The sequence below is a fragment of the Anoplopoma fimbria genome, chromosome 20 (assembly GCF_027596085.1).
Source record: "Anoplopoma fimbria isolate UVic2021 breed Golden Eagle Sablefish chromosome 20, Afim_UVic_2022, whole genome shotgun sequence".
NCBI lineage: Eukaryota > Metazoa > Chordata > Actinopteri > Perciformes > Anoplopomatidae > Anoplopoma > Anoplopoma fimbria.
The window spans coordinates 27,392,949-27,417,630 of record NC_072468.1 but is presented as its reverse complement, the minus strand read 5'-3'; the positions used below and the strand labels follow the sequence as shown (position 1 = coordinate 27,417,630).

The 24,682-nt window shown below is 40.7% G+C and overlaps 1 protein-coding gene across 1 annotated transcript in view; it reads left to right on the top strand.

Moving 5' to 3' along the window:
- Positions 1–4,840: 4,840 nt before the first annotated feature.
- The window catches only part of cpne4a (copine IVa), a 44,021-nt gene continuing 24,179 nt past the window's right edge, over positions 4,841–24,682 (top strand). Inside the window, exons 1-6 of the mRNA XM_054620916.1 lie at positions 4,841–5,011; positions 11,885–12,064; positions 15,782–15,853; positions 18,946–19,020; positions 20,093–20,176; positions 21,007–21,096. Of these exons, the coding sequence (XP_054476891.1) occupies positions 4,841–5,011; positions 11,885–12,064; positions 15,782–15,853; positions 18,946–19,020; positions 20,093–20,176; positions 21,007–21,096 (672 nt within the window). The remainder of the gene's footprint in view (positions 5,012–11,884; positions 12,065–15,781; positions 15,854–18,945; positions 19,021–20,092; positions 20,177–21,006; positions 21,097–24,682) is intronic.

The window sequence follows — 24,682 nt, the reverse complement described above, 5'->3', positions numbered from 1 at the left end:
CCGCTGAATGACATGAATTATTGAAGCCGTTGTAGTGCTGCAGCTGCACGTGGATCTGTGTGATGTGATTTTCATGAGCAGCTCTTTAATCTGTTGTTGGATGTCAGCGCAGCGAGCCTCAGCTGGTGGAGCCATTCATCCGCCGCTTGACTCAACAGCCGAGAGCTGCATGAAACGCTCCACACCTCCTCCACCCGACATCCACCTGCTGAGCGTCACGCTGCGGTTTACACATGCTTTACTTCTGCTGCTTCTTCAGGTTACAGAAGACTGATGAGGAGCTTCACTAGTGATGGAGATGGATGATATGTACAGAGCAGCACATCCTCACAGTAAAAAACACCCACAATGTGCAATCATCATCACTCCGTCACCTTAATGCAACTTAAAGACATTTACCTCCTTAAACCCATGAAGATAATCCATTAAAATATATGATTTATAACAGAGTCTGTAATTTGACTGTATGGATGGTTGCCAACAATAGAGGGTTATATCACTACTACAGCCTAAAATATAAAGTCTCACACCAGCATCTAAAACTGTCAAATCAGTTCATTTTAATATAATGAATTTTAAGTTAAAGTTACTACGAGGAACTTTTATTTCCTGTTGATTCTGGCGCCCCCTGTGGACTAAAGTACCTTCAGCATGTACGAGGTTTCATGACGGTTGAGATGTTTAAGACTCCTGCAGACGGATGAGTTCGTTCAGTTCATTTAGCGTCACTGACTGACGGAGGAGAGTAGTTTGTCTTGTTTCTTTAACTTATAATCAGACGGCTGCTGTCCTCTCTGCATTAACGTCCGTACTGTTGTCGTCTCCGATGTTCTGGGGAAGACGTTTTATTTAAAACCTAGAGGGCCACGTTTAAATGATGAATAGGTTGTGATCTGAAGTGATGGCGTGAGTGCTTTTAGGGTTTGTCTGACTCCACTTTTAATAGTTAAATGGTCAGAGTGGTTTTATTTAGTCTCTTAATTAATCAATCAATCAACCAATTCCCTTTAAAACCAAGGTGCATCTGCATTTCGTTATCCAAAAGCACAATCTTAATATATTTAATAACATTTAAATGATAATGGATTGTAAAGAGGTTTGGTGCCCTTAAAGTCCACCTGATTTTTGATTAAAACTTTTCAAATTAAGGTAATTACTTTAGATTAAAGTGATTGTTGAGGTAAATTAAAGATACATTATTATTTTTTTAAGTCGTCACCACCAAAAGACACCAACAATTTTATTTTATTTACTTGAATGCATTATTTTATTTATTTATTTGTATTATTATATTTATTAATTTATTTTAATTGTTGTATTTAAGTTTTTTTTGTTGTTGTAGAAAATAGATAAAGATGTTACTTATATTTCTTTTCTGCAGCAGAAATTTGCAAGTTGATGGTCAGTGACCTTCAGCTACAGTGGATATATAAAGTCTACACACCAGGTTTTTTGTGATGTAAATAAACGAGACAAAGATAAATCATGTCGGAACTTTTCCCACCATTAATGTGACCTATAACGTGAACAATTCAATTGAAAAACAAACTGAAATCTTTTAGGGGGAAAAATAAAAAATAAAAACCTTACAATAACCTGGTTGCATAAATATGAACACCCTTCAACTAATACTTTGTTGAAGCACCTTTTGATTTTATTGCAGCACTCAGTCTTTTTGGGTAGGAGTCTATTAGCATGGCACATCTTGATATTTATATATTTGCCCACTCTTCTTTGCAAAAGAGCTCCAAATCTGTCAGATTGCGAGGGCATCTCCTGTGCACAGCCCTCTGCAGACCTCCACAGAGGTTCAGCTGGGTTCAGGTCTGGGCCGTTCCACAACTGTCACCTTCTTCTGGTGAAGCCGTGCTTTTGTTGATTAGGGTGTATGCTTTGGGTCGTTGTCGTGCTGAAAGGTGAAATTCCTCTTCAGCTTTCTAACGGAAGCCTGAAGGTTTTGTGCCAAAATTGCCTGGTATTTGGAACTGTTCATATTCCTCCACCCTGACTAAGGCCCCGGTTCCAGCTGAAGAAAAGCACCAGAAGCAGCTGCTGCCCCACCATGCTTCACTGTGGGTGTGGGACTAATCAAGGATTATCTTATCTTATCTTATCTTATCTTATCTTATGGTGTTCTTTGGGTGATGTGCAGTGTTGTTTTTTTGCCTTTTGGAATTATGGCCAAAAAGTTCAACCTTGGTGTCATCAGACCATAGCACATTTTCCCACAAGCTTCTGGGAGACTTCATGTAAGTTTTGGCAAAATGTAGCCGGGCTTGGATGTTTTTCTTGGTAAGAAAAGGCTTCCGTCTTGCCCCCCCACCCCATAGCCCAAACATATGAAGAATACGGGAGATTGTTGTCACATGTAGTACACACATGTAGTACACACATGTAGTACACAGCCAGTACTTGCCAGAAATTCCTGCAGCTCCTTTAGTGTTGCTGGAGCCTCTTGGAAGCCTCCCTGACCAGTTTTCTTCTCGTCTTTTCATCAATGTTGGAGGGACGTCCAGTTCTTGGTCATGTCACTGTTGTGCCATATCTTCTCCACTTGATGATGACTGTCTTCACTGTGTTCCATGGTGTATCTAATGCCTTCTCCTGGCTGATACCTTTCAACAATGAGGTACCTCTGGTGCTACCATGGCTTTTGCTGTAAGATGCAACTAAGAAAATGTCAGGAAAATCCTACTAGAACAGCTGAACTTTATTTGGGATTAATCAGTCACTTTAAATGATGGCAGGTGTGTACTGACTACTATTTAACATGAGTTTGAATGTGATTGGTTAATTCTGAACACATCCACATCCCCAGTTATAAGAGGGTGTGCACACTTATGCAACCACATTATTTTACTTTTTTATTTTTTATTTTTTCCCCTAAAAGATTTCAGTTTGTTTTTCAGTTGAATTGTTCACGTTATAGGTCACATTAATGGTGGGAAAAGTTCCGACATGATTTAACTTGGTCTCATTTATTTACATCACAAAAACATGGCATTTTAACAGGAGTGTGTAGACTTTTTATATCCACTGTACTTGTGCAGTAAGAAAAATCCTCAACAGTTAAAGAACTGATCAGTGGTCAGCTTTTAAAACAGACTCCTGGACCTTCATCTTCATCTCTTCCTCCTCACGTCTCATGTAACCCGAGCCGGTGGAGATGAGGAGGATGTTTTACTGTAACTCCTCCTGTGGAGAACAGTAGCGGCTTCCTGTGAAGGTCGAGAGTTCATCTGCTTCGACGGAGACGAGACTGAAGCTGTGAAGCTCAGATTCACTCAGAGGCTGATAATTCATTTAATCACATCTGGACATAACTCCATAAATACTGTCTGAGTGTCTGAGTGCACTGGTTGCAAAGTAGTTTCACTGACAGGAAGTAAAGCGGGGGAACGAACACAAACAAAATGTCTTCAGTTTTCCAAAATGACCGAACTTTGAAAACATGTCCTGATTTCCCAAAATTGTCCTAAAATTTCAAAAAAAAATCATGAAAAAGAAATTCTTTAAAAATAAAGTTTTCTCCTTCAGAAATGTTCAAAAACCTCCCCAGTGTGTGTGCTCACTGTGTGTCCCCAAATGTAAAAGATATCTAAAATAAATAATAATTTAAAAATCCTTAAGAAAGGTATACCATTTTAAGAAAGTAAATTTTCTAAATCTTCGAACTAACTTTTAAAAAAATTCCGTTTTTCAAAATAATGTTTCCAGAAATTTCTTAAAATGTCCTTGTGTGCCAAAAAATGTCTAAACTTCCAAACGTGTCCTAAATTTTCAAAGAAGGGTCATGTTTACAGAAAAGTACCACAAATATGATAATGATTTACTTAATTTACAAAACATCATGACCTAAATATTTATTTTCTAAAAAACTTCTTTACTTTATGTGTTCTAAATTTGAAAAAAATGTCCAAGCTTTCCAAAAAGTCATAACATTTTTTCTATCAAATTAAAGGTACTACAATTCTACAATGCAATTTCAGAAAGGATTTTCAGAAAGTATATCTTATATAAAATACTGTAATCATTTTATTTTTTGGAAAATTGAGGACATTTGGAAGTCAGGACATGTTTTGAAAGTGAGGACGTGTGAAATGTTGCATATTTTCAATAAAGTTTGGACATTTTTTGGAACATGGGGACTTTTTTGAAAATGTACTTTTTGAAAATATATATATTTTTAAATTAGTAAATATATATATATTTTTTCAATATCATTCGTAATTTGAGGACACTTGGAAAGTTATGTTGTGTTTTGAAGGCGAGGACATTTGAAATGTTGGTCTTTATTTCGTAAATAAATTTTTTGGGGCTTTTATTTAGAAGGAGACATTGTTGCACTAGATGTGTTCAAACGCTGCTTCGTTAAGGTCAGGGCACCTCTGTCGTCATGGTTACGGTTGGTTAGTCATTACATTACATTCATTAGCAGTACTTACAGTCAGTAGTATGTTACATATCATTCACCCATTCACACACTGATGACAGGCTACCATCAAGGTGCCACCATCAGACTCTAACTAACATTCATCATCAGTCCACACCGATGGCCTTCAGGAGCAACTTGGGGTTAAGTGTCTTGCCCAAGGACACATCGACTGCCGAAGCCGGGTATCGAACCACCGACCCTCTGATTGGAGAACTACCTTGCTCTCCACTACGCCACAGCCTCCCACAATGACTCATTGATTGTTGTGATGAAACAGGAAGTAAACGACGGTCTCTGGCGTTAAACGTGTGACGTTGTAAACGACTAAAGTGATGCATGCTGGCGTCCCGTACACTAACCCCCCCCTCTTCTGTCCCGTTCAGACTTCCTGTCCCGCCTCCAACCATGAGTGACATCTACGAGTCGGCGGCCAACTCCCTGGGTCTGTTCAGCAGCCCGTGTCTGACCAAAGTGGAGCTGAGGCTCACCTGTAAAGGGATCTCAGACCGGGACGCCCTGAACAAACCCGACCCCTGCTTCGTCCTCAAGATGAAGTCCCACGGGCAGTGGATGGAGGTAGGTCGCCGCGGCAACCACGCCAGGCCTTCACACCGCTTTGTTGAACTTTGTGATGGCGTCCAGCTGCTGTCTGGTGTTCTCTGTTGAGACGGAATGTTGGAGTTGGTAGAGTGGGTAAATATGGAATTAAAAACACATGAATGTCTGCTGACAGTCTGAGTCCAAGTCCAGCTGAACACCGGTTCATGAATAACAAGCAAAGAGTGAAAGGAACCGGTTTATATAACCTACTGGGCTGATCAGGGGGCGGGGCAAAGGTTACTGCAGGTCAGGAGGGCGGGGCAAAGGTTACTGCAGGTCAGGAGGGCGGGGCAAAGGTTCAGAAGGGCGGGGCAGAGGTTACTGCAGGTCAGAAGGGCGGGGCAAAGGTTACTGCAGGTCAGGAGGGCGGGGCAGGTTACTGCAGGTCAGAAGGGCGGGGCAGAGGTTACTGCAGGTCAGGAGGGCGGGGCAGAGGTTACTGCAGGTCAGGAGGGCGGGGCAGAGGTTACTGCAAAGGTTACTGCAGGTCAGGAGGGCGGGGCAAAGGTTACTGCAGGTCAGAAGGGCGGGGCAAAGGTTACTGCAGGCAGGTCAGGAGGGCAAAGGGGGCAGAGGTTACTGCAGGTCAGGTCAGGGAGGGCGGGGCAGGGTTACTGCAGGTCAGGAGGGCGGGGCAGAGGTTACTGCAGGTCAGAAGGGCGGGGAGGTTACTGCAGGTCAGGAGGGCGGGGCAAAGGTTACTGCAGGTCAGGAGGGCGGGGCAAGGTTACTGCAGGTCAGGAGCAGGTCAGGAGGGGGGCAGAGGTTACTGCAGGTCAGAAGGGCGGGGCAGAGGTTACTGCAGGTCAGAAGAGGTTACTGCAGGTCAGAAGGGCGGGGCAAAGGTTACTGCAGGTCGGGGCAAAGGTTACTGCAGGTCAGAAGGGCGGGGAGAGTTACCAGGTCAGAAGGGGGGGCAAAGGTGGTCAAAGCAGATCGGTATTATCCTGTTTGAGATTTTTTTTTTTTTAATAACTTTGGGGCTCAATAACTTTAAAACAAATACAAATTAATCTGGAACCTCTCATTTCCTTATTTTAAATTATTTCCATCAGGTATTATGGGATGTCGTTGGTAACTTCCTGTCTGGTTTCTAACGTTCAGTGTTTTATTAGCTCACTGCTAACTTCATTAGCTCACTTCTCAGTCCATTAAAAACTCCCACAGGACGCATTCAATGAGGCTGGGAATCTTCAGCTTCAGGTTTTCCCCTGAACGCAGCATGAAGACAAACAGAGAGACAATTATCCTTTAGAACCTTTAGAACCTTTAGAACCAAAACAAACTCTCCTGGTTCTGATCAGAAGTCAGCCGCTAACAGCTGGTCAGCAGGTCACCTGATTAGCCGTTAGCCGTTAGCTTTGAGAGCAGCAGGAATGAAAATATCTTCATCCTTTAAATCAGCAGCAGAGATGATAGCTGTGACAGGAAGCTGAGGAGGAACGTCACGGAGCTGATGTTCCTTCATCTTCAGGAAGGAACAAATCAGACTCCAGAGGCAGGAAGAAGAGATGAAAGAGGAGAAAACGTCTTCTTTATCTCTGACCACACAGATCTAACTACTTCCTGATTGGTTTCAGGAAACTTTTTATTAAACTTTGAATAAATTTAAACTTATTATTTTATTATAAATTATTATCATTATTTTATTTCTATATTATTATATTATTTTATTATAATTGATTATCATTATTTTATTTGACATCATTATATTATAATTGATTATCAATAATTTAAAATAAATGTCTGCATTAATGTTATTTTAAATTATTAATATCCTCAAATATTTTACAAATATTATTATTTTAAATGGTTAATAATCTAATAATAATAATAATAATAATAATAATAATAATAATAATAATAACAATAATCATTATTATTATTATTATTATTATTTAGAATATGAATCATTTAGAATATTCTACTATTTATGGGATTTTATTGCAGAATAAATCTGATATCAGAGAAATACATGGGACAGCTGGTATGTTTATAAACGTACACGTATGAGTGGACGTAACATTTCATCACTTCTGTTTCAGTTTGAGTTTTTAAAAGCAGCGACTATGTGAGGGGATTTGTTACAAAACTCGGCCGTCTCTTCTTCTTGAGTGTTTTTGTGTGTGTGTGTGTGTGTGTGTGTGTGTGTGTGTGTGTGTGTGTGTGTGTGTGTGTGTGTGTGTGTGTGTGTGTGTGTGTGTGTGTGTGTGTGTGTGTGTGGTGTGAGGTGGTCAGACCTGGTTTCTGTTGCCCCACTTTATGTTTCTCTAAAGTATTTTTAGAGATGCAGATGAAGCCTCTTCTTCTTCTTCTTCTCTCTCCGTCTGTGGTCCGTTGTTATTTCCCTCCTGTCCCACTTTCATCCTCTCTTCTTCTTCTTCATCTTCTTCTCTTTTCTCTGTCTGTCGTTGGTTTCAGTCGTTTTCTGTGTCTTTTGTAATCAGCCTGAATGTGACGGGAGGTCAAAGGTCACATCAGTGTCTCGGTGACGGATTACGTTTGTGAATTCAAACTTTATCGGTTAAAACATCGATCAGTCTGTGAAGTTAAAAAAGTTAACTGCTGATTACAGAAACATACTGGAGGTTAACTTTACGGCTGAATAAGCATGAGTCCAAAAAATGCTTCCTGTGTTAAAGCTGCATTCTCTCTGCTGTCCAGCAGGGGGCGACTCCTCTGGTTGTATAGAAGTCTATGAGAAAATGACTCTACTTCTCTCTTGATTTATTCCCTCAGTAAACATTGTAAACATGAGTTTATGGTCTCAATCTCTAGTTTCAAGTCTTCTTCAATACAGCATGATGTTCATTTAGTAAATGATGCTCCATTTAGAGTCAAACAGACCATAAAGCAGGGGATGCTTTAGGGCGGGGCTACACACTGATTGACAGGTCCACACCAGAGATGTATACGGCGTCTCTACGTCACTCCTCCTCACTCCATATATGGTCACTTCCTGTTCACTGGTTGCAAAAAACATGGCGATGGCCCTAATCCAAGACGGTGAAATAACCAAACTCGAGGTTTCATAACATCAGTCCACAAATCAATGAGTGACATCACCATGACTACGTCCACCTCTTATATACAGTTTATACACTAACGGCTTTCCATTCGGTGAAGAGCACTTAACGACTTAAGGTTTAGGACTTGAGACTTTGTCCACGTCTCTGCCTGAATCCTATTTTGGTTTTTTTGGACTTTTTTTTCTGCTCATGAAAGCAGACCTGAGAACAGTTCTGTCCTTTTGTCTCCAGCTGTCTTGACATCAAAGCTGACCTGGATTCAGAGAATCATTTAGAATCTCCTCTCCTTCTGCTCCTGTTTCCTCTCACGTTCATTCTCATATTTATTTCATTTTACATAAATGTAGACCTGTAAGTGAACATCAGATGGAGGACAGGAATATTTAATATGTGTATGAACGTCTGTGACTCCAGAATCTTTGTCTTCATGAAAGATCTCATTAGTGTCAGGAAACAAAAGCTGAATATTCACACCTCACTGCAGATCCTCACACAACCCCCACAATCCTCTGCTCCCACTCACAATACACACACACACACACACACACACACATTTATATGAATATAAATATATATATATGGATGTGCATTTAGCAGATCCGCTCTAACATTATATCTGTGGTTTCTCTGCTTCATGAGAGAAGTTGTGAAAAGTATTTAGAGAAGAACGAAGCGGAAAAAAACAAGACGATGAATTAAAGTCAGTTTATTCTGTAAAACAGAAAAAGCTGATCGGGTTCTTATGAAATATTAATAGTATAAAAGTATATTTCACTGATTATACTGACAAAGTATTTTTTTGGTATAAGTGTGGCATTAGTACTTCAACTAGTCAGAATATTTGTACAGTGTGGTAATAGTACCTTTGATGTCACCGATTATTTCATGCGGTGGTTTTAGTAATTTTACAATCAAAGAGTATTTCTACTCTTTGGTATAAGTACTTTTACTTTAACAGAGGATTTCTACTGTGTGGTATTAGTAGTTGTAGTTTAACATAGTATTTTTACTATGTGGTATTAGTACTCGTAGTGTGTAATTACTACTTTAACCAGTACAGAGTTTTTATATATTGTTGCATTTGTGTTTTTTACTGTAACAGAGTATTTCTACAGTGTGGTCATAGTACTTTAACTGGAAACAAGTATTTCTACTGATTGGTATTAGTACTTTTAAGGTAACAGTTTTTTAACAGTGTGGTATAAGTATTTCAACTAGTAACAGTGTATTTTTACAGTGTAGTATTTGTACTTTTCCACAGTGTGGTAATAGTACTTTTACTGCAGTGAAGTCTCTGAATACTACTTCACTGGCTCACAGGATATCTGGAAGTCAGAAGCATTCACAGTTTGATTTGGATTCTTGATGAAATTGATTATATTGACTATATTGATTAAATTAGTCATTTGTTTTATACAGTAGATACAACTATGAGGTTGTAAAGTATTTTAAGTGTAATTGCCGTGGTTGTAATTAGAATTAAATACACTATAATACGTTGAAACAGTTCTCTGAGCCAATAAAAGGTTCATTTAATGAACTTGTTCCTTAAAGATTGAGAACACTGCTGATATAAAACATTGATCATTCAGATCCGGATCATGAGCTCATTAGATCGAACACGACTTCCTGATGTCGTTATCTCTGAGCTCTGTTTGTCTGGAGGAAACAGGAAGCGCTGAGTGTTGTTGTTGTCGGTTCGTCAGCAGCTTCACTTTCTTCAGAGGGAAATCTGACAAACGCTGTTTTCTAGTGAAACGAGCAGCTCTTCCTCCTGAGTCTGCCGCCGGCGCTGTCGTTGTGGAAGAGAAGCTGCTCGCCGTCTCCCTTCAGACTCGTTAAAAAAGGTTCAGATGGAGGTTTCTCTGCCCACGACAGGCCGGCTGGTCCTTCAGAGGCCGACCTGAGGTCATTCTCATCAGGTGAAACTTTTTGTGGCTCTCGGGAGGAAATGACATCACTGCTGCTGGAAGGCTGAGAGTCAACAGAGGAACATAAAGACAGACAGAAGAGGACGGAAACACAGGACGCTGTCACTGTGAAAAGAAAAGAGACGAAGACGTTTGCTCTCAATCTGCTCTCCTCGTTTCCACGAACATCTGCTGGTGGATCCGTCTTGTTTGTGACAAACTTTTATATAAAAATCCTGATTCATACTTCATTTATGCTTCTATCCTTTTTTGTTCCTCCAAGAAGACATGTTTTCTGTTTAATGCCATGTTGAGTTTTGGCTACCTTCAGTTGTTTTCTTGCTAGTTTTAGTTTTGCTAGCTTCATGCTAACAACATGCTTTGTTTCAGTTGGTTTTATTCTAGTTGTACTTTCAGTTTGTTGTGTTTCTTTGGTGTAATGCTAGTTATTTGTCTTCCTTCATGCTATTTTAAGTTCTACGTTTGGTTTCAGTTGGCTTCATGTTAGTTAAAGTTTGGTTACTGGCATACTAGTTTACGTTTCTGACGAGGTTCAGTTTCAGTTAGTTTCTTGGCGGTTTTAGTTTTGTTAGCCTAATGCTAACAACATGCTGTGTTTCAGTTAGTTATAACCTAGTTATGCTTTCAGTTTGTTATGTTCTTTGGTTTAATGCTAGTTTTACTTTTGGTTATCTTTGCTAGTTTATAATGTCGTCCCGAAAAGCTTTCATACATGATGAAAATGTATTAGTATTTTTTTGTTGATATAGTATATTTAAATTAATGCATGAAAATTATTATTTAATTTACAACAACACCAGTTTCTTTGTCCCCACAATAATCTTATATTGAATATTTTGTTAATGTAAATGTTCCACAGTTATTTATTCAGATTGAAGCTAATAAATTCCTTTAATGAATTACGAGGTTTCAAAGTTTTGTCTCCTTTTATTAGACTTTCTTCTGTATTTAACCTTCGTGATCAGAAATGATGCAGACATACTGATTGTAGGCCTTCGTTTTCAGCATTTAATAGATTAATATTAATAATAATAATAATAATAATGCATTATTTCAAAACAGTCGTCTGCAGTGAAACTGAACCAAACAGAGGGAGTTTGTTATGGCTCTCAGTACGTTTCTACTTCACATCAGAACCTGAACTCTGCAGGAGGATTTCCTGCTTTCAGCTGCCAGACTTCTTCTTCTGCTTCCTCTCAGCGTCCGACAGACGTCTTCACACACAAACACAAACACAGCAGGAAGTAGAATCCTGAGGAAGACGTCCAGCTGGGTCAGCGGGAGGACTAGCAGGACGTCACACTCCATGTTGGGACTTCTCTTCAGCTCATTCAGACAAAATTTTAATGAACCAATTAAGGCGGCGTTAAATAAGTGTTCTGGAGAAGCTCCAGCATGAACGCCATCTGTCTGCTGACGCTGAGGACAGGAGGCGTCTCTGGCTGTCGGACAGCCGTCTGACTGCACGCAGAGACCATTTATATCTCTGTCTTCATCTTCTGAACTGAAAACTGGATTTTTTTAGGTCTTGTTTTAGGTTCTTACCACAGGCCGTGCATAAGAAGTGGACGTAGTCATCGTGACTCATTGGTTTGTGAACTGATATTTTGAAGCCTCAAGTAAACTCATGTTTACAATGTTTACTGAGGGAATAAATCAAGAGAGAAGTAGAGTCATTTTCTCATAGACTTCTATACAACCAGAGGAGTCGCCCCCTGGTGGACAGGAGAGAGAATGCAGCTTTAACACAGGAAGCTTTGGCTTCACTCGGAGGTTGACGGCTGGTTCTTACGTCGGGTTCGTGTGCCATGCAAACAAACTAACCAAAACATCTGGAAATATAAACATTTCATCTGGTTGTTTTTTCTCCTGCTCTGTGTCTCCTGCAGGTGGACCGGACGGAGGTGATCCGCAGCTGTGTAAACCCCACCTACTCCAAGGTCTTCACGTTGGACTTTTATTTTGAAGAGGTGCAGCGTCTGCGCCTGGAGCTGTACGACATCAACAGCAGCCACAACGGCCTGAAGGAGGCCGACTTCCTTGGCTCAGTGGAGTGCACGCTGGGACAGGTGAGTCACCTGGACGGACGTTGGTTCTGACTGAACTCCAACATGCAGGTGTTCTGTTTGATCAGGTTTCTATGGTACATTTGTGTGTCGGCTCCATGAATGTAACCATGACAACTGGAGTCCTATAGAGAGCTGCAGGAATCCTACAACCATAAACTAAACACACTTTTATGAGGAGAAGATGGTGAAATACTTGGTTAGGTTTAAAATAACAACAGAAGTGTTGTTACTGAAGTACGGACAAAGTTTCAAATCAGCATTGACTCCTCATATCACACGAGGAAAGCGGTTTCCTGGATGATAGAGTGTTTTTTATTGCTTTTTGTGTCCTTTATACTTCCTGTTTAATGATTGTCTACTGACGAATTGATTTTGTGGGATATCTATGAATTACAGAACATTCATTTTCGTAGATATAGCTCAAACGCTGTATAAGAGAAAATGAGCACATTTTGCTAAATTATTACACATAAGAAAAGTTTAATTTAACTTCTCTTCCTTTAATGTGAAGTTAAGTTTCCTCAGACTCAACAAACCTCTCAGAAAGTGAATCGACTTCTTGAACAATTTCAAAAATAAATGAGTGTCACAAAACTGAAGAGTGTGACGGAGCTCTGTCAGAGGAAGACTCCACTGTGTGTGTGTGTGTGTGTGTGTGTGTGTGTGTGTGTGTGTGTGTGTGTGTGTGTGTGTGTGTGTGTGTGTGTGTGTGTTACAGCTAAACATCATGAAGCTGTCAATCATCACATTCACTTGAGCTGAAAGTGTGAATGTTTGTTTTTGTTTGTGACCCTCAAAACTCCTGAGCTTCTTCTAATTAACCGAAACTTCACAAATAAACTGTAAGCAACAAAATATAAATACAATTTTCTTTTTTTTTTTACTTTCTGTCTTTTCTTCAGTTGCTGAAAAGCTAGTTATTGAAGATATTGATGTTTTTTTTGGGCCAAACAGCAGCTGAGTGGTGGTTTTTATGTTCTTTAAAACAACAGAGATAATAATCTGAAGAATCTCAAACACGACGAGCGTCCTCTGCTTCTGTAGATTATTATGGCTGAAGCTGTCAGATGAAGCTGTCAGATGACCGGCTGATACAAACACAACGTTCACAACAAAGATGAAGACAACAACGTGACTGAATAAAATGTTTATTCTTTCACCTGCAGCACAAAATGTGTTTCAAGGCTGAAGTTTCTTAAATGAGTTGTTTTTCTCATATAAATAATTGATTCTCCTTTACATAAGAAATTGCCAAACAATACAGAAAAATACATTGAAAGAGACAGGAAGTGTCTAAATGTAGTGGGACTAATTAATAAGCTGCATTAGTATTCATATTTTATTTCTGCGTCTTGGTCAAGGACGAAGAAAAGCAGAATATCAATCAGCTCAGAGACCAGTGTGGTTTTATTTTATATATTTATTATTATGTTATCAAATCTCATGTTTAGACTCAAATCAGGATCCTTTTGGTCTCTTAGGACTTTCTGTCTGCGTCTCTCGGCTCTAAGCCCGTTGGTTCTTAGTGAAGACGTTAAAGCCGCAGTAAATCATTAAAGGGAGAGTTTAGGATTTAGAGCCATCTAGTGGTAAACTTGCAGAATACAACCAACCGAACACCCTATAACTTTAACCCAATCGAATATCTTTTCCTTAATCTAAAACTAACTGGCTTTCCAATGAAGAGGGAAGTTTGTTTTGAAAGGAGCATATACATGTAACGAGCGGACAGGAAAACACACAAAAAATGAAGAGGAACTTTCCGTATGAAATGATTCAAACCGTTGTATGAGGTCGTCCATACCATAATAACACTGTGTGTGTAGAGAACTACGATGGCCTTCAGGTAAAACGTAAAAACAAAAACTGTAACTCTGGAGGAAGTGTTCGGTTTGTCCGTCCTAGGCTACTGTAGAAACATGGCGGACTGTATGAACGGCTCACTCTAAGCTAACGAAAATGATTCTCAGTTTTAGGTTATTTTAAATTACATTCTCATTACATTTTTTGTATGTTATCTTAGGATGAGTCACTCCTTATTTTTCCTACAAAGTCCAGCAGAAACAGGCGGCAACCTCCTGTTCTGTAAAGTGAAGTCGATGCTTCCTGTGTTAAAGCTGCATTCTCTCTCCTGTCCACCAGGGGGCGACTCCTCTGGTTGTATAGAAGTCTATGAGAAAATGACTCTCTCTTCAAAATGTCAAACCATAAACCAATGAGAGATGTAACGACTACTTCGTCCACTTCTTATATACAGCCTATAAGCAACAAGTGTCAATTTCTGTTCGCCACATGAATACAGTCTTTTCAAAATAAAGTTCCGTCTTCACAGGAAACTCAGTTAAGTTTAAGCAACAAAACTACTTAGTTAGGTTCAGGAAAAGATCTTTGTTTGAGGTTAAAATAACTACTCAAGTTTGCTCTCCTGGGTCAAAGATCGCTGTTTGTTGGACTCTGTTTTTTTTTTTGTGGTCTTTATACGTCCTGGTTCATGATTACCTGTGTAACATACAAAATCATTTAGTGGGATATTGACGAATTAGTAGATAAAGGCTAAGAATGCCGGATGAGACCAGCCTGAACGTAACAACATTCCTATGTTTGGTCATTAGGGGACCTAAGAGAACGATTGTTAGTTTCAGTTGATTTTACAATAATTAAAACATAGTCATGAATATCATATTACAGTTCTGCCAATAAATCCCCCAAAACAATACAAACTGGCCCTTTGAGTAAAACTTCTCAGTAATCTCTTTAAACAAAAGGTCACTGAGGCTTTTATCAAACGAACAGGAGGAAATAGTTAAATCGTTGGAGACTATTTTCAGCGACAGATTCATCGAGATATCTGCTTGTGGCATCGATTTCAAACAGAATCAATCCATGAAATAACTTTCAGACTCATGGCTGATAAAATAAAAAGCTGAAAGCAGCCGGATGGACTCGGAGGAGGAAACAGAAACCATCCGGAGTCGTCCTCCATCTGCTGTTTGTTCTCATTACAAACTCAAACCGACGCTGTGGAGGGTTTTCAGCTGCTGGAAGAGTTTCAGCATGCAGAGAAGAAGAAGAAGAAGAGGAGCAGCAGTCTGTGAAGAAACAATCAGGTTTTTGAGAGTCGGGAAAAGCCTCCTCCTCCTCCTCCTCGTCTTCGTCTCCTCGTCTTTGTCTCCTCGTCTTCGTCTCTGCCAGCGATAATGGCGTCGCTCGTCTCGGCTGCCAGCTCCTCCACCGGCCAGATGGCTGACGGAGCGACGAGGTTTCTGCTAACAGGAAGAGGAAGTCGGAAACCTCAGACAGAGATGGTTGTTGGTTGATTGATGATTCATAGAGCCTCATTACATTAAAGGTTACGACTCAGCGCCATCACCAGGCAACCTCTGCACCATCAAACCTGCACAAACATCCTCTGTTTAACCAGAACACAACACTACAACCACTCAGTGTGCCTCATTAACATTACAATCAGGCTGTTCTCATGGAGATATGCCACAAAATCATGAACCAGGAAGTATAAAGACCACAAAACCTCAAAAATAGAAGGTAGACGGGTCAAACAGAACCTGGTCTTTGACCCAAGAGTTTGTTCCCAATCAAGAACTCAACATTCATTTATTCTTCATGTAACAACAATATTTTTCCTTAACCTAACAAAGTATTTAATAAATGTATTAAAAAGATGGTGAAATACTGGATTGTGTATTTGTATGTTTGCAGATCATCTCTCAGAGGAAACTGTGCAAAGCTCTGCTCAGACCAGGAGGCACCGTGGGGAAAGCCATCATCACGGTGAGCTTCACTACGTCACCAAGTCTTCACTGCTTCATCATCTTGGTTGTTCCTTCTTTCCATTTAATTCAATTAAATTCAGTTTATTTTGTATAGCCCAAATCACAAATTACAAATTTGCCTCAGAGGGCTTTACAATCTGTACACATGAGACATCCTCTGTCCTTCACCTCCTCTGTCCTTAGACCCTCACCCTCTGTCCACCTCCTCTGTCCTTACACCCTCACATCCTCTGTCCTTACACCCCCCAAAAAAAGGAAGAAACCTCTGGGAGAACGACAGAGGAGGGATCCTTCTCCAGGATGGACAGAAGTCAATAGATGTCATGTGTACAGAATGAACAGCATAACAGAGATACAACACATTCAATGTATATGACATAAATGATTCATATAATCACAGTAGTAAGCAGAGTAACGAAGGAAAAAATGAAGACTACTTATAATAAAAGCAGCAATGACTATAGTAGAATTAAAATAATGATATAGGGAATAGTATTATTAATGTGACTAATAATAATAATAGTAGTAGCAGTGGGTGTCAGCCGGTTCACGGCAGGAGGCACGACCACGATCCAGGTACCACAACGATTCATGGAAACCTGCTAGGCGAGAAAGCACAAAGACTCCAGGGTAGAAGCAAAGCCAATAAGCGTAATGGTACATGGAATAGTAATAGTGATGTGACTAATAATAATAATAATGGTAGTAGCAGTGGGTGTGGGCAGGGCCACAGCAGGAGGCACGACGAAACCTGCGAGGCGAGAAAGCACAAAGACTCAGAGGAAGAAGCAAAGCCAATAATGTGCTTCTCCATCTATCCTTCATTCCTTCTCTTCTGTTTCCCTCCTTCTTTCTTCTTCTTCCCCTCTTTCCATCCACAAGTTCACCAAAGTTGAAATCAACAACTTAAACTGTGACTGAGCTCCATAGTGTTGTTGGGTGGGAAGCCAGTGAGGGATCATTCTTACCTCTATCCGTTGTGTGTTTTATCAGCAGGAAGTCCTCTCTTTGTCTGTGCTTTCTTGTCACATGACGAGGCTTTAAGGTCTCAGAGTCTCAGACTGAATCTGAGACTCTGAGACCTTAAAGCCTCGTCAGACAGGAAGCAGGATTCTCAGGTTCTGGTTTGGTGGTTTCGTCCAATCAGCTGCGAGGACTCTGATCCTCTCACAGATTTACTCCTTCATTCATCCACAGCTGGAAAATCCCTCGCTGATGTTTTCCTCCACCTCCGTGAACACATGACACGGTTCAGGGGGTTTTACTTTGAAAGGATTTCTGAGCAGGAAGCAGTGACTCAGAGCTTTTATTTACTTAATTTTTTTTTATTTCTGTTTATTTCTTCCAATCCCTCCTTCCTTCCCTTCCTCCTTATTTCATCCCTTTCCTTCTCTCTTTATTCCTTCATGGTTTCTACCTTCTTTCTTTCCTTTCTAGTAAAATCTGTTTTTTTCTGTACATCTTTCTTATTCCCTCCTTACATTCTTCCTTCCTTAACTCCTTTCTTCCTTACTCACTACTTTCTTCCTTCTTTCCTCTCTTCTTTCTTCCACTTTTCCTCCTTTCCTGTTTCTTCACTTCCTTACTTTTTATCATTTCCTTCAGCCTTCCTTCCTTCTTTCTTTCCCTTCTTCCCTTTTTTTCTGTATCTCTTCTTTCCTTCGCACATCATTCCTTCCTTCTTTCTCTCTTTCCTTTATTCCTTCCTACCTACCTCCCTTCTTCTTTCCTTCTTTCATACTTCCTTACCCTTTCCATTAATCCTTCTTTCCTTTCCTCTGTATTCCCCTCCTTACTTTTGCTCTTTTCATCCACCTTCCTTTCCTTCCTTCTCTCGTTCTTCCCTTCCTTACTTTTGATCTTTTCCACCTTCCTTTCTTCTATCTCTCCTTCTTTCATTCTTTACTTCCTACTTCTGTCTTTCTTTCATGTCTCCCTTCTTCATTCCGCCTTTCCATTTATCCTTCCTTCCTTTCCTCTTTCCTCCCTTCCTTACTCTTTATCGTTTCCTTCCTTTTTTCTCCTTCCTTCATTTCTTCATTCCCCCTTTCCAATAATCCTTCCTTCTCTCCTCTTTCTTTCTTTCCTTTGTCCTAGTTTCTTTACCGTCTCCATCTTCTTCTCTTTCTCTCCTCCTTCTCTTTTTCTTTCTTTCATGTTGGAGGTCGTTGTTTCTTCAGATCAGTTTTGTTTTTCTTTGCTTCATTATTTTTACCTTCAAACAGTCTGAAGGTTGAACCAGCAGACCTCAGACCAGTTAAAGTCAGACTCAGAAGGAGACCTGGACATGAACTTAGTCCTGATCCGGGTTCAGCTTGTTGTTGTTGTTGTTTAAAGATAAAAGAAGGTCACAGACCTGAGATCAGAGAGTGACTCTAAACTTTTTCCTGTTTCCTTCTTTTCTTCCTTCATTTCTTATATCTCTCATTTCCTTTTTCTTCTCTCCTTTTCTTACAATTCTTCTTTGCTTCCTTCCTCCTTCCTTTCCTCTTTATTATTTGTATATCTCTCATTTACTGCTTTCTTTTTTGTTTCTTCCTTCCTTCCTTCCTTCGCTTCCTCTTCTATCCATTTCCTTTTTCTTACATTGTTCCTTCTTTCCTTCTCCTTGCATCATTCTCATATATTTCCTTCATTCTCTTCTTTGTTTCGTCCTTTCACTTCTACATGTTTCTTATTTTCCTCCTTCTCTCTTTCTTTCCTTCCTTCATTCTTTCCTTCTCCTCTTCATTTCTCTTCCCGTATGATTCAATATGTTTTCCTTCCCTCCGGTCTCTTCTCTCTGTTTACATGATAATGAACACAAACAGAATATATTCATATTTCTGCACCTATAAACCTGCAGGCTTCTCTTTGTGTCTGATCTGTTGTTAATCTGAATATTATTCTGTTTTACGTAATAAATCATCTCTCATGTCTCTGTCAGATATAATATGTTGATGCTTCAGGGAGAAACAGAAGAAGTAGAACCTGATTATTCTGATTTAAACTCGTCTGCTCTTTCATTACATTTCATTTGCTCTTAATTTAACTTTTGTTAATAAAATATTATCAGTATTAACTTTCATTTTCCTCGTTCTGTGTCTTCAGATCACAGCAGAGGAGCTGACGGGGAACGACGACTACATCGAGCTGTCGTTCAGCGCCAGGAAGCTGGACGACAAGGTGTGTGTGTGTGTGTGTGTGTGTGTGTGTGTGTGTGTGTGTGTGTGTGTGTGTGTGTGTGTGTGTGTGTGTGTGTGTGTGTGTGTGTGTGTGTTCTTCTTCAAACACTGAAGGCTTCACCCTCTTTTATTCATAATTCATACTTTAGATATCGGCATTTCTCTGTGCAGCAGTAACAATACAAGTTGGAACGGTGCAAATATAAAAACTGTAAGACAACAATAAGGTGTGAATCCAAAATATATACAATATATATTTACAATGCAAAAATCAATATGGATCATAAAATATAAAGAGGTGAGCAGCAGGGTTCATATTGATGTGTGAAGAATCAGACGACACCTCCTCTATAGATAAGAGGAAGACACAGAACTTGTATTTTTGTCTCTTTGTAGTCATGTTTGTCTCTTTGTAGTCATGTTTGTCTCTTTGTAGACATGTTTGTCTCTTTGTAGTCATGTTTGTCTCTTTGTAGTCATGTTTGTCTCTTTGTAGACATGTTTGTCTCTTTGTAGTCATGTTTGTCTCTTTGTAGTCATGTTTGTCTCTTTGTAGACATGTTTGTCTCTTTGTAGACATTCTGTATCTGTTGATAGTTGTTTGTTTTGTCTCTTTGTGGTTGTTTCTTGTCTCGTTCTAGTTGTTTTTTGTTCTTTGTGATTGTTTTGCTCACTTTGTATTCATTCTGTTTCTCTTTTTTGTCTTTATGCGTTTCTTTATAATCATTCTGTCTCTTTGTGGTTGTTTCTTGTCTCTTTCTAGTATTTGTTTGTCACTTCTAGTTGTTTTTAGTTTTTTGTGATGGTTTTGGTGTCTGTAGGTTTTTTTGTCTCTTTTTGGTCTTTTTGTGTGTCTTTGTGGTCGTTATGTATTTTGTAGTGGAATTTTGTCTCTCAGCAATTTGTGTCTCTTTTTCAATTCAATTCTTGAAAAAGAGGTCAGATAATAAAGATATTTCAGTGACCTAAACCTGACAGCCGAACTAGTCCACTGTTGGTTCTGTCAAAAAAATTGTGTGTTCAACTCAATGATTTCGCTCTTCAACAGTCAGTGTGTGTGTTTGTGTTTTCAGGACTTCTTCAGTAAATCAGACCCGTTTCTGGAGATCTACAGGCTGAATGACGACGCCACCATGCAGCTCGTCTACAGAACGGAGGTACACACACACACACACACACACACACACACACACACACACACACACACACACACACACACACACACACACACACACACACACACACACACGTAACATATAACGATCCTTTTACTTTGATGTCATTCTAACCTGTAGAGAAATAGTTTGCCATGAGAGATATTTTTGTAAAACTACCTTCATGATGGACAATCTACAGAAAGTCCGTTTGAAGCAGAGCTGTTTGCACATAAAAAAGGTTCTTTGGGATCATATAACAGTTTGTATGATAATTTATGAAAAGTTAATCCTCATTTTTCGTGGTTTTCCTATGAAAGTCCAGCAAATCGTGTCAGTTCTCGCTCTTCACATGACCAGAGTCTTTTCAAAATACACTTCCATCTCCACAGGAAACACAACAAAAGTTATGTTTAGGAAAAGATTGTCGTTTGGGTTAAAATAACTATAATGAAGTACAGAAGTAAACGTTGACGTCTCACTTCAGACGAAGAACAAACAGCGATCTCTTCAATGTTTGTCTGACCCACCTGTCCTTTTGTGGTCTTCATACTTCCTCCTTCATGATTACATGGATTACATATGAAATCATTTCTGTAATATCTACAAAATGAGGCGCTGAATGAGACCGACCTGAACTCTTGAGTGTTTCAGTGTGTTATTCTATCTTCATCTAAGACGTCACCTTCACTTAAACCTGCTGCAGCGAGATGTTTGGACACAACAAAGACGTGAGACCATGATCGTGTGATTATCTCTGAGAAACGCTCGGCCATCTTTGTGAACGTCATGAAATCATTCCAACAACCCTTCGTCTCCTCTGTGTCTCTCAGACGGTGATGAACAATCTGAACCCGGTGTGGAACACCTTCAAGGTTTCTCTCAACTCGCTCTGCAGCGGAGACCACGAACGCAAGCTGCAGGTACACACACACACACACACACACACACACACACACACACACACACACACACACACACACACACACACACACACACACACACACACACACAGTGTCTCTTGTGTCAGTCGATGGATGTTGTGGCTCCAGGCTAAATGTGGACGTCTGATTGGCTATTGGACGGAAATGTGTATCACATTCAGCTTCAAAGCATTCAAATCCCTCTCAAGTCGCTCTCCCACAGGTTTCCTCCTCTGCCGATGTGAGGGTGTAAGGACAGAGGAGGTGAGGGTCTAAGGACAGAGGATGGAGGGTAAGGACAGAGGATGTGAGGGTGTAAGGACAGAGGATGTGAGGGTGTAAGGACAGAGGATGTGAGGGTGTAAGGACAGAGGATGTGAGGGTGTAAGGACAGAGGATGTGAGGGTGTAAGGACAGAGGATGTGAGGGTGAGGACAGAGGATGTGAGGGTCTAAGGACAGAGGATGTGAGGGTGTAAGGACAGAGGATGTGAGGGTGTAAGGACAGAGGATGTGAGGGTGTAAGGACAGAGGATGTGAGGGTGTAAGGACAGAGGAGGTGACAGGACAGAGGATGTGAGGGTGTAAGGACAGAGGATGTGAGGGGACAGAGGATGGACAGAGGACAGGATGTGAGGGTGTAAGGACAGAGGATGTGAGGGTGTAAGGACAGAGGAGGTGAGGGTGTAAGGACAGAGGATGTGAGGGTCTAAGGACAGAGGATGTGAGGGTGTAAGGACAGGTCTAAGGACAGAGGATATGAGGGTGTAAGGACAGAGGATGTGAGGGTCTAAGGACAGAGGATGAGGGTGTAAGGACAGAGGATGTGAGGGTCTAAGGACAGAGGATGTGAGGGTGTAAGGACAGAGGAGGTGAGGGTGTAAGGACAGAGGATGTGAGGGTGTAAGGACAGAGGATGTGAGGGGTAAGGACAGAGGATGTGAGGGTGTAAGGACAGAGGATGTGAGGGTGTAAGGACAGAGGATGTGAGGGTGTAAGGACAGAGGATGTGAGGGTCTAAGGACAGGAGGAGGTGAGGGTGTAAGGACAGAGGATGTGAGGGTGTGAGGATGTGAGGGTGTAAGGACAGAGGATGTGAGGGTGTAAGGACAGAGGATGTGAGGGTCTAAGGACAGAGGATATGAGGGTGTAAGGACAGAGGATGTGAGGGTCTAAGGACAGAGGATGTGAGGGTGTAAGGACAGAGGATGTGAGGGTGTAAGGACAGAGGATGTGAGGGTCTAAGGACAGAGGATGTGAGGGTCTAAGGACAGAGGATGTGAGGGTGTAAGGACAGAGGATGTGAGGGTCTAAGGACAGAGGATGTGAGGGTCTAAGGACAGAGGATGTGAGGGTGTAAGGACAGAGGAGGTGAGGGTCTAAGGACAGAGGATGTGAGGGTGTAAGGACAGAGGAGGTGAGGGTGTAAGGACAGAGGATGTGAGGGTGTAAGGACAGAGGATGTGAGGGTGTAAGGACAGAGGATGTGAGGGTCTAAGGACAGAGGATGTGAGGGTGTAAGGACAGAGGATGTGAGGGTGTAAGGACAGAGGATGTGAGGGTGTAAGGACAGAGGATGTGAGGGTGTAAGGACAGAGGATGTGAGGGTGTAAGGACAGAGGATGTGAGGGTGTAAGGACAGAGGATGTGAGGGTGTAAGGACAGAGGATGTGAGGGTCTAAGGACAGAGGATGTGAGGGTGTAAGGACAGAGGATGTGAGGGTGTAAGGACAGAGGATGTGAGGGTGTAAGGACAGAGGATGTGAGGGTGTAAGGACAGAGGATGTGAGGGTCTTGAGATCATGAGATCTGCATTAATGCTTTCTAGTTGTCGAACCCTAAAAATGCTACATTTTGAACAACAAATCCTTTGAATACAACAGGAGAGCTAGTTAACGTTAGCTGTTAGCTGTTAGCTGTTAGCTGTTAGTATCCGGTTGGCAACACAGTCAAGTATATTTCCCTCCTTTTTCACAGTACATTGGTATATTGTTCTAGTTGTCATGTTTTATAGAACAGTTAGTTCGGTGTATAGTTTGGAGTTCTGTGTTGTTAATGAGGTCCTGATAAAGTTATGAAGTCTGTTGATGCTCCAGCAGACTTTAGCTTCACCTTCAAGTTCTTCTCTGCAGTTTTCTTTTACACAAACGTTCCTCACACTATTTCATTAAACACAAAGAGGATTTTAAATTCCTGTTTACATCCCTCCATACTTGGTTTTAGTCTTCTTCTTCTTCTTCTTCTTCTTCTTCTTCTTCTTCTTCTTCTTCTTCTTCTTCTACGTCTTTCTCCTTTTATTCTTTTTCTTTTTCCTCTTAATAATAACAGCAGCAGTTTATATTATAGCATAATAATGATTATAAAAGCAGAAATAGTATTAGAAATATACAAATAATAAGTAGCTGGCTTTGTATGAGTAAATATTCAGCAGTTTAAACACATTAAAGTGAGAATTGCAGGTGACAAATAATAGTTATATGGTTTTAAAGACCCTTTGAAATGTTGCTATTGAGGCTCTTAGGGGGTCTGAAGAGTCAGTCAAGTATTTCACGCTCTGGTTTCACTCTTTTTCTCCTGTTGTGACGTCTCATTAACATCATGAACGATCTGATCAAACACGTTACGAACACGACTTTAATGTCACTGAACACACAGAGAAACAAGAACACATGTTCTAACAGAAGCTGATGGATCACAGAGGTGAGAACGAAGTCTGTGACAGGAAGTAGATTAACGATGATGAAGAGGAGAGTTTATCCATGGACCGTCTCTGATGCACTGGTTCTGCAGGGGGCGACTCCTCTGGTTGTATAGAAGTCTATGAGAAAATGACTCTACTTCTCTCTTGATTTATTCCCTCAGTAAACATTGTAAACATGAGTTTATGGTCTCAATCTCTAGTTTCAAGTCTTCTTCAATACAGCATGATGTTCATTTAGTAAATGATGCTCCATTTAGAGTCAAACAGACCATAAAGCAGGGGATGCTTTAGGGCGGGGCTACACACTGATTGACAGGTCCACACCAGAGACGTATACGGCGTCTCTACGTCACTCCTCCTCACTCCATATATGGTCACTTCTGTTCACCGGTTGCAAAAAAACCAAGATGGCGACGGCAAAACGCCCAACTTGAGGCTTCAAAAACCAAAGAGTGACGTCATGACGACTACGTCCTCTTCCTAAACACCGTCTGTAATCTCCCTCCTTGTAAAGACGTCCTCAGAGTTGTGCTCCTCCCTTAGACTCTGTTCTCTAAATTAGAAACCTGAACCAGGATCAGATTTCTGGAGCTTCACAGCTTTTCACTGTGGAAACCATCCGAGCTGCTAATTTACTCTAAACGAGCTGAAAGAAGTGTGAGTGACAGCTCATTAAAAGAGGAGGAGAGGAGGAGAAAAAGAAGAAAGAGGAGGAGGAGGAGGAGGGGGAGGATGAGGAGGAGGAGGAGAAGAAGAAGAAAAAGAAGAAAGAGGAGGAGGAGGAGAAGAAGAAGAAAAAGAAGAGGGAGAAGAAAAAGAAGAAGAAGAAGAAGAAGAAGAAGAAGAAGAAGAAGGAGAAGAAGGAGAAGAAGAGGGAGAAGGAGAA